This window comes from Phaethon aethereus (genome assembly GCF_964289735.1).
Source record: "Phaethon aethereus genome assembly, chromosome: 1".
NCBI lineage: Eukaryota > Metazoa > Chordata > Aves > Phaethontiformes > Phaethontidae > Phaethon > Phaethon aethereus.
The window spans coordinates 94,456,277-94,466,958 of NC_138575.1; the positions used below are offsets into that span (position 1 = coordinate 94,456,277).

General features: G+C 47.2%; 1 protein-coding gene across 1 annotated transcript; it reads left to right on the forward strand.

Moving 5' to 3' along the window:
• Nucleotides 1-464: 464 nt before the first annotated feature.
• SLC19A2 (solute carrier family 19 member 2) lies at nucleotides 465-10,423 on the forward strand (the record flags this gene model as incomplete). The annotated part of the gene is made up of 6 exons (XM_082014071.1): nucleotides 465-653; nucleotides 756-1,361; nucleotides 4,500-4,722; nucleotides 8,813-9,005; nucleotides 9,934-10,075; nucleotides 10,298-10,423. 6 exons carry the CDS (start codon nucleotides 465-467, stop codon nucleotides 10,421-10,423), a joined length of 1,479 nt encoding a protein of 492 aa, XP_081870197.1.
• Nucleotides 10,424-10,682: the final 259 nt, after the last annotated feature.

Genomic DNA, 10,682 nt, shown 5'->3' on the forward strand with positions numbered 1-10,682 from the left:
CCGTTCAGGTAAGGAAGGCAGCGCTCGCACTCAAGGGTGGGCCCCAGTTCCAGGTGTCCCTCACACGCTGAGGCACCGGCGGGGCGTGGGCGATGCCCCTCGGCAGCCCACGCCGGGCCGGCAGCGCCGCGCCGCGCCCCCTCCCACCCCGTGCACACGTGCTCCTCTCCCACCACAGCCTTCCCGCCCCCCGTTCTCCATTGGCTCGCCTTGCCGGGAGGAGGAGGCGGTGCCCAATCAGAGGGCAGCATGCAGCCCCGCCTCCTGAGCGCCGGCGAATGGTGTTTAAGAGCAGCGCCGCGGGCCGGCGGCCGGAGGTGCCTGTTGGGAGGCGGCGGCAGCAGCAGCGGCGGGCGCGAGAGGTGACCCGGGACGGGCGCGCGGCCGCCACCGGCCCCGGGAGCGGGCCTGGCCCGGCCCGGCCCGGCCCGGCCCGGCCCAGCCCAGCCCAGCCCCCGCCCGGCATGGCGGGGCCGCGGGGGGGCCGGCCGGCGCGGCGCTCCGCCCGGGCTAGCAGCGGCGGCGGCGGATGCTGCTGGGCGCTGCCCACAGGGCTGCTGTGCGCCTACGGCTTCTTCTGCAGCGTGCGGCCCTCGGAGCCCTTCCTCACCCCTTACCTGCTGGGGCCGCACAAAAACCTCTCCGAGACCCAGGTACCGCGGCCCCGGGCACCTCGCACCCCTACCTGGGCGTATTTGTGTTTTGCTCGCAGTACGTGGGTGCTGGGGATTACCACCGTTCTCTTCCCCCTCCAGGTGTTCAACGAGATTTACCCGGTGTGGACTTACTCCTACCTGGCACTGCTGTTCCCGGTGTTCCTGGCCACGGACTACCTGCGGTACAAGCCCGTGGTCCTGCTGCAGGGCCTGAGCCTCATCATCACCTGGTTCATGCTGCTGTACGCCCAGGGGCTGCGGGCCATCCAGTTCCTCGAGTTCTTCTACGGGATAGGGACGGCCACCGACGTTGCCTATTACTCTTACATCTACAGTGTCGTCGATGTCAACCTGTACCAGAAGGTCACCAGCTACTGCCGGAGTGCCACCCTGGTGGGCTACACAGTGGGCTCGGTGTCCGGGCAGGTCCTTGTGTCCGTGGCAGGATGGTCCCTCTTCAGCTTGAACGTTATCTCCTTAACCAGCGTTTCCATTGCCTTTGGCACAGCGTGGTTCCTGCCCATGCCACAGAAAAGCCTTTTTTTTCATCACGTCTCAAGTCAGCCGCTTAGCTGGGAAATGAAGGTCATGGATTGTAAAAACGGATCAGCTGTCCAAGATCATCCCAGTGTGCAGAGGGCAGGCGGCTGGGAGGATGAGACAAAAGTTCCCTTAAATGGGGAGGGTCATTCAGCAGAGAAACAGGTGAGTTGTGCCCTGGGTTTATGTAAGTAGAATATGCAGTACTGATGTGGTTGTCGCGCATGCATATACGTATGCATGCCTATCTGCATATGTGTATATATATATACACACACAGCAGTAGAGAATATCCAACAGCAAAAAGTATTCCTTTGCTTATCCTGCTTCAGGAAAATGTATTCCTGGCTTCCTTTTGCAGCCTGGTAGGCTGCTCCTTTGTTTTTCTGAAGTTGTTCTGCATGTCTCACGAGGCTGTGATTAAAATTCTCTGGGCATCAAATTGCTGCTCAACAAAGCACGGGACATCTGTGGGGCACTAAAAATTGTGTGTATATCCAAATTCTGTGTGTGCTTCCGGATGCACCCTACAACTTAGAGAAAGGAGGCAATTATTCCTGCACTTACATTCTGGAAACACTCGTTACTTCAACTGTTGCGCAAGTTGTGCAGTAATAAGCTGTGTAGTAATTTAGTTTTGTCTTATGATCCTGGAAGGAAGCTGGTCCAGGAAGGAGACTGAGTAGTCCTTGAGAGCACTTACAGGCTGACATTGATTAGTTATAAATGGACAGAACACAGATAAATTGCAGGAAAGAGCTCTGCATAATGATGGCTTAATGCAGTCCATGAAAGCGCCAAGGTAGTGCCCTGACTTGCGGCTTTAGCGGGCTACGTAACCTCTAACAAAGTCACTTGTGTGGAAACAAGCGTGCAGGCAGCCTTGTTCGGTGGTGGGATGTGTCGGGTCCCACGAGGTGACGAGCGGGCAGTCTCCAGTTTGAGGCCTGATGCGTGTGTGTGGCTGCTTGCTGGGCAGGTCTCTGCCATGCTGCTGCAGGTAATGCAGACATATGGAGAGCCTGTCGCGGCAGGGGGGTTCGAGGGCCTGGGGAGAGGTCGGCCTTGCTCCTCGGTCAGGAGGAGGTTGTGCTCGTTCTGAGAAGAAGCCGGGAGCCAAGTGCAGCTGTTGCTTTAGTCAGCTCATGGGTATTTCACTTAGCAAGTAAACCCCAGTTAGTTGGGCTGGGGGAGGCAGCATCCGAGGCTGCTTTCAGCCTTCTTTGGCTACAGCTGGGAATTAAAGGTATTAACATTCCAGGGACCTAATCCTGCCCCATCCAGCACAGTCTTGTGTGAGCAAAAGTATTTTTAACTATGATGTACTTGCTTGCTGAAGGGTATTTGTTAAGACAAATTCGTGCCAATAATGACTAAAGCATGAATATCACTTATCTGTTCCTTTTGTTTATCTTACTCCCATCCTGTGAGAGCAAGGGTGGTTCCAAACTAATGGTGAAAATTTTAAAAAAGGAGCAAGTACACTTGCATAACTCTCCAGAGTTCAGTTACACGAGGTGCTAAAAGCTTAGAAGCATTGCTGTGTGATGATAGTCCTTACTAAAGTAATGGCAACTGTATTTCACGAACATGAATGAGTGGCTGTACGAGCAATTGTACTGAAGCAGGATTTCCAGGCGGTGGGAGGGCGGGTGGACTTTTCTGTCTTATCGGGCACATGCTTGGGTTGAATGTGCCAAATCAGTTTTTGCAGTGTATGTGATGGTTCCCTTCCCTGTTTTTCCTGCACCAAAACTTGAGCTCTGTGTGAAACCTTCTGTGTGGGAGTTAAGTTGCTGAAGTTGCGTTGCTGCGGGCTGACCTCTTCCCAAGTTGTTCTGTTGGGCTTTGGAGGGACAGCGTCCATGCGCGGAGCAAGCGTTTTGCCATTGGCAAAGCATCAACAGGACTGTATGGTGTTTAATGAAGATGCTCAGAAATCAGTGATGCTTCAAGGAGTGGAAAAAAAGGAGTGCAGAATGCAGTTAGGCTATCGTCTTTGGGGGTTTTAATAGAAAGATCTTAAAATGTGTTTTATTGCTTATGGAGAATAGTCTTTCCCAGGCACATACTGCACAATTCCCCATGGAAAGGGCATGCTGCCAAGAGCCTGAAGTTGCTGTTGCTGACTGGAAGCTGCTCCGCAACTGGATGTACAGTAGCACAATGTGCAATAGCTCAGTCCTGTCACAGGGCTCTGTTTCGCAGCAGGGAATCCAAGCTCAAGGTGGCTAGAGATGGTGGGTGGGCCCTGGGGATCGTCCCAGTCTCATATGAAGTAGTCACTGCTCTGACTGACATGAGAAGGGTCTTGCCTGTCTACAAAGACTCTGTGTGTGTATGTGTAGCAAACATAATTAGCAGCTCTGTCTACAAAGTAAAGATATGTTCATTTTTTTCTGCTACTGTTGGCATAAAGTAGTCAGGAGCAGGATTGTGGCAGCCTGTATATAAAAGGCAATTTTCATTTGTCATCATCCCCTGTTGCTGGATCTGAGCTATCTTCAAAGTTTTTTCAAAAAACTTCATGGGTCTGCCCCTTTTGTGCTCTTTCTAGAAAGATTTGGAGGGGAAAGCTTTATTTTTATCTCATTACATTTGTCAGAGCGCTTGTATATGCGGGAGCTGCTGTTTACGATAGTAATGTCTGGTGAAAGCAGCTTCCATTTCTCTTCAGATCCTCAGGCAACATCTCTCACCTTCAGAGCCTTGGTGAACATTAACAGGGGTAGAGTGCAGCATAATGAGATCACTTCTTTGAGTATTTATAATCCCTGAATCCTACTACCAAAGAAAATTGACTTCTTTGTGGGGAAAAAAAAATGCATCCAGTGGGTTTCACGATCTCTGCTCTACTAAATTTGATTTAATTTGGATCGGGACTTATGAAAAGTGTCAGTGATGCTTTTGCCTTCATGATTTGAATGACTGGCTTCTCGTGCTGTCTCGTCAAAGTGGATATTGTGTCCCATTCTCCTGTGTCTCTTCTCTCTGGTACCCTTCACTTGCTCACGTAGTACTTCTAACAGCTAGCAGTTTCTGCTCTCTGTGTGAGAGACCCAGAGCCTGAGGGGTGCTTGGGACTGAACCCTTCCTCTGCACGTAAGGGGACAGAGACCAACTGCTGGGACTGTGGCATGGGAAAGCTTTTTATTTGTTACTCTGGGGGGGTTTCTGTCCAAGAGTGGTATTGTCAGTCACCAGTGATAAGACCACTGGAAAGGGACAATTTTGTGGAGCAGTGTGAAGTATTTATAAACATGGAATAACATTTCTCTCCTTTTCCTTCTCCAATCTATGCAGGAGCAGAAAGTAGACATTGTAAAGGTGCTCAAAGATCTCTGGCAGGACTTCCTGCAGTGCTACTCCTCCCAGACCATGCTCTGCTGGTCGGTGTGGTGGGCACTGTCCACCTGCGGCTACTTCCAGGTCATCAACTATGCTCAGGGCCTGTGGGAGATGGTACTGCCTTCTCACAGCACGGAGATCTACAATGGCGCCGTGGAAGCGGCGTCAACGCTGCTAGGTAAGCTGCTGATGTAGCTCCTGCTCTGCTGTGAGAAATGCCTTGTGTCCCTCAAGGTCACCAGAGCATGGTTGGCAGGTGTCTTGTGTTCCCCTGTGCGTGCAGGAGAGGCAACCCCAGCATTCAGGGTGAGTCTTCAGTGACGTGCACAGGTATGGTACTCAGTGTTGAGTTTGTTGGTGTATGCAGCCCTGATGCCTGTAATCGGTGTGTAGGTGTTTAAAAGAGTCTCCCAAGTCAATCTTCATTCCGAGATATTCGGCAGAAGCCTCCAGGCTGACTGTGTGTTCTTGGCTGTCACTGTGGCAGTGGGGTTAAGCTTGTTTTAACTACTCAAAGTCAAACTAAGAGTCATATGGGTTTATTGCTTTTTTTTTTTCTCTGGCGGTGTAGGGAACGTATGAAGGTTTCCTGTATGCATGCAGCATGCAGTGAGCCACCATGTAGTCACTTCTGCACTGTTAAGCAGAAAAGCTATTAAGATGAAAGAAGTTGCTTGACTTGAAAGGGCCAGGTAGGTCAGTCAACACAAACATCTGTTTATTAAGTTGTTTAATACTGTTCCATCACCAGAACTAGGATAAAACCTTTTTAATATAGCTGACATACACTTGCAGAGGCTCTCTAGGTGTTGCTGCAATACATTCCTTTTCTTTGATGGAGCCATTGTTCCACCACCTGCTGTGGACATCACCTACTTGGGAGCAAAAGAAACCAAGGTACACAAACAAGGAAGGTTTAGTACTTTGTGCTAAAGTACTCAGAGCTTAGCACTCTCTTGGAGTTCAGTGGGAAGTGGTGACTGTTTTATAGTTCTAAAAGCTGGTCTACCATCCAGTATTTGTTGGGTTTGAAACTGTTGGCAACTTGATTCTGAAGACTTTGGCTATTAAGTAGTCTTTGGTGTGCTAAACCTGCATTTTAATAGCATGCAGTCATATACTGCTGCTCCACTCTACTGTGATGCTGTGGCTCTTATTTCTTGTTTGATTTGGCTTCCTCTACCATCCTGCCTTGGTCCCAAGAAAGAGAAGAACTGGTATCAAGGGAAAGACGATCCATAGTGTGGCCAAATGTGGGCAGATTTAAAAAAAATAATAATAATATTTTTCAAACCTATTATGAACATCTTTGATATCAAGGTCCTTTTTTTTTAAAGGTCTGTGAACAATGGACCTATTGGAAGAAAAGGTAGTTGGCGCTAAACTCATGAAAAACTGAAGTTTTTCGTTTCGCCCTTTGATGGGTTTTTTTTCCCCTCTAGTATCATTTTTATAAATGCTTGAATGATTTTGGATGATGTTTTCCGAAAGTAAATTAGCTGCTGTCCCTGAACAAAAATTCCTTCTGGTTGATGCAGACCCATTGCTTGGAACAAGTGAAACTTAGTGAAGTAGTAATCTCAACTAAAAGCTTGAACTGCATAACAACTGGAAGGGACCTGTTAAGGATGAGCATCTGGTGCACTTCCATTTGCACTAGGAAGTACCTAGTGACTTCCTAGGCACTAGTGCAAATGCTTTGACTTCTGATTTCCAGTTTGAATTTATTAATGAGCACTTTATTATCTCTGAATTCACGCCAAGGTTGTATTTTAGCACAAAATTATCTCATCCTGGCCTATCTATAGATAACTGTTCTTTGTTCTGGACCAAAGAAACCAAGCTTCTCTAGTTGTTCTTTGGTAAAGTGTGTGAGCCGACCCAGGCAGAATGCAGGAAAAACCACAAAACCATGGATGAAATGTAAAGAGTAGATTTATTTTTGTTACCTCACAAACTGGGGGATCCCTGAAGCAGCACCCAGGCACAGGCACACAAGCAGGAACACAGGCACTTGCAGAGCTCGGTCCTTGCTAGCGGATCAACGAACCTGCTGTTTTCGCCTGTATTTCAGGGATTCGTGCAGGTGTAATTTACCACTACACTTTGATCTTCCCCACAGCAGGGCAGGAATCTCAAGCACGTTCAGTAGGGTGCCTCTAAGTCTATCACAGGCTATGCTATTTAAACACAGATGTTCTACTTGTCCAACACACAATACCAAACAGCAATGAGTATGATATATGTTTTTTAACACCTCAAGCTGCAAGTCGCTTGAGCGTGTTTACAGTCCTCCTTGCCAATCTTCTGTTATTTTCCCACAGCAAACCTCTTTGTTCACTTTGTTATCTTACTAGCCGTCCTTTGCACCAAGTCTTGTTTGAGTTGCATTCTTTTTGAAGACCAGAGCTGCACTGAGCTTTATTCAGTGAGGCTTCAGACTTGTAGAAGAACATTAATACACTTTTCTTCTTTTACTAGAAATAACCTTTCCTGGTACATCCCGGATCTGATTTGCTATTTTTCATGGCTCTTACTCGTTCTGTGCTCGGTTATGAGCAATGTTTGGCAACCTTCATGTCAGGTGCCGCTGCCATCCCTGCCTGTACCTGTGCTGCCCTGCAGAAGGGTTTGAGTCGAGCGTGGTGACTTATGTGGCTGTCAGCTTCCTGTCCCAGGCAAGATAAATAGTATTATTTCTAGTGAAGTCAACCGACTGCTTAGCTGCATCCCTGCATCTTCTTGGAAATGTGGCAATCCTTTATCAGGTTGGGATGTGAAACCACTGAACCAGCTGTAGGTATCTAATTGCAGGACACAGATTGTATATGTCTTCATAATTAGGTGTCGGGCTGATACAAGCTTGAGACATGGGGGAGTATGACTTTAAGAGTGGCCACAAGACCCCCAGAGAGCGAGATGTTGAATGTCTGTTTCCAAATTTCATAACTGCTGTGACAGTAGAAAGAAGGCTCTAGGACTTAGCTGCTTTTTACATGTCAAGGTTTTGCTACTGGGGGAGCCAGACATTCAGAGAGCAAAATGTCAGTCAGGTAGTGTCATAGCAGGCACTGGAAAGAAGAGTTCAGAGGGGAAAAAAAATTCCTTTCCCTTGGCATAGCTACCTTTTTCACTAGTCTTCAAGATTGATGTGAGGTCTGACAGGGTTTCAGGCTCGTACTCACTGATGGTATATAAGGAGCCTTCATTGTGCCTGAAGGACTTCTAAGATAGCAGGCCAGTGAAGGGCTACAAAGAGCTTAGATACTGCACTGTAGCACTTCTGTACAGTGGTCAAATGCTGAATACAATCCTGTTTTTCAGATATCTCCAGTAAACCTCCCTTTGTCAGTACACTGTTTATCTAGTTTGCTATGTACAGCAGTGTCGTTATGCTGTTGGTTGCTATTTGTCTTCTTTGCAGAACAAGGCCTATTTCAAATGGAAATTTTCTTGTAATACGTATTTGGGCTTCTCAGTAGTTACAGCTGTGATAGAGCATGAAACACACCTTGTCTGCTCATTGAGTTGCATGACATATCACGTGCTTTCCATGTTGTGATCTGTCTTCTCTCCCCATCCCCTCTTCATAAAATCCAGCAGGAGTTACAAACCTGTTCTGGTTGCAAGGGATTGGTCTTGCACAATCGACAGTGTGTAACTGTAGCTTGTGATTAGGCTGCATCCCAGGAGACATGGATTTGGACCCCTGCTCTTATTCTTACAGCCCAGCATGAAGACAGTAAATGTAGGCTTTTCTGCCTCCTGGGAGAGAGCTCTAGCAGCTGTGTATCAAAGTGGGTAGTGTCTTTCTCGTACCCACTGCTAAAGCACCACAAAATAATTAGCTGAGTGCTTTTGAGAACCGTGGTTTGCATTTCTCTGTAGCCCAATTGACAACACTGCTACAGTCAGGCGCAGAGAGCTGAGTGGCAGTGGTCTGAGTCCTGGAGCTGTTGTGCTTCTGAAGCCAGAGAGAAGACTTCAGAGGCAGTCAGCATTGACCTCTTTGGATTTTGGGGGCTTGTTTTTGTGTTTGTTTGGTTTTATGTTTGTTTGGGTTTTTTTGTTCCTGTAAAAGTGAATAGGAGTTTACAGCCGGTTTCCAGGTGAGAGACAGGTCAGGAAGGAGAGCTGCTAAGGTGTGCACATTAGTGTCCTCCACTTCAATCATGTTTGGCTATTAGGGGCTGCACAGCTCCTGATAAACAGTCTCCAAAGTTCTCCAATTGCAATTACTAACAGTTATGCTTTCCTTCCCCTCACAGGAGCTGTTGCAGTGTTTGTTGTGGGTCACATAAAAACATCCTGGGCAATGTGGGGTGAAGTGGCACTTGCCTTGTTCTCCTTTCTTATTGCTGCTGCTGTGTACATCATGGACACGGTTCGTAATATCTGGGTGTGCTATGCATCCTATGTTGTCTTCAGAATTATCTACATGCTGCTAATCACGATAGCAACGTGAGTATCTTTTTACGTAAATTCCTCTCAAGGTTACAGCTGGTGTGAAAGCTGGCATATTTCCCATGTGACTTGAGCCTTGCCTACCAGGAATCTGGAAATCAAGTTGCAAGGGTTTCTGTTGTGATTCAGGTTGGAAACTGAGACACAGAAATATATTTGTCTGGCAGCCTGCCCAAGCTTAAAAGTCTTATGACACTAAAGTGACTATTTCTAAATATTAGATAGCCCTGCTTGCCAGGGGAATGTTTTTCATAAACATGACTGGAGTGAAGTATTTGCAGATGAGGAGAGGACAATCCTTTGCCTGTGTTGTAGGGTCAACTTTCCCTAACCTGTAAGAAGGAAAAGTTCTTCAATATTATTTGTCACTTTGGGGAGGAAAACACAGCTGTTGTTGAACCACACATACATAATTGCTACAAGATAGCTCAAGCACACTATGAGAGGAGATCCTGAGGCTGGTGACTGCAAAAGGAGTTTTGGTCAGAAGGATGTGGGAGGCTATGGACCACACTGCAAGTAGGCTGATGCTTTGAGATTGCCCAGAGCTCTCTGGGATCAGAGCACGTTGCATCTTCTCTGGGTGACAAGGTGCTTTAGCTGCATTGGACAGGAGCACTGCTTCAAGTAAGAATGAAACTCACAGAGGTCCCAAAGGGTGTTTTAGCTGTTTAGATGTCTGTGTGGGCGGCTTCTAGCCTCTATGCTAGTCTGTCATAGAATCACAGGATCATTAAGGTTGGAAAAGACCTTCATGATCCTATCTAGAGAAGTACACTGTCAGTGTGAGGTTAGCTGTGGAAAATACTGGACCAGTCTGTGTAATGCTTCAGGCTGCATAGCTGTCTTGTCCAGACATGTTCCCTCTATTCTTGTATTTCCCTGCTTTTTGCCTGTCCTTATATTTCTGGTCATCCCTTTCCAGGTTCCAGATCGCTACAAATCTCAGTGTGGAGCGGTATGCCCTGGTGTTCGGGGTCAATACTTTCATTGCCTTAGCACTTCAAACTTTGCTCACTTTGATTGTTGTGGATGCCAGTGGGCTTGGGTTGGACATCTTCACCCAGGTATGACAGACTTTCCTTGCTTTACTGATAGGAGGGAGGAAGGTAAACCAAGCTGTAAAGCTTCTCAGCTACCTGTTTCTGGGTCTAGGGTTTGCTGACAGAAGTAATCACTGATTCCTGATATTTTAGAAGAGGAGGGGAGCTCATGTATTAACCTCCTTACAAATTTGGTAACTGCTTGGTTTAACCACTTTTTTTTGTTTTCTTCCCCCTTCTCTGCAGTTTATGATTTATGCCTCTTACTTTGCGGCCATCTCGCTGGTGTTCTTGGGCAGTGGCATATATAGTATTATGAGAGCTTACAGAAGACAAGAACAGATGCAGCGCAGATCTCCTGAAAGCCAGTAGTGCACCAAGTGAAGACTCTCAGTGGCTTGGTCTGTTTTTTAATCTCTGCCTTTTCTTCACAAGGCAGTCACCTTAATGGTATTTGATCCGTATTTATACTATATTAGTAGCACATTTTAGAAGGTAAATGTATTGGCTCTTACATGAGTAAGAACAAATATCTTCTTTCTAAAATGCCTTTTGTTCTTCTGTTGCCTATATGGAATGTACAGCAAAGAACAGTAAGTTTTCTCAAAGAATTAAAGCCTTGGGAGGTTTT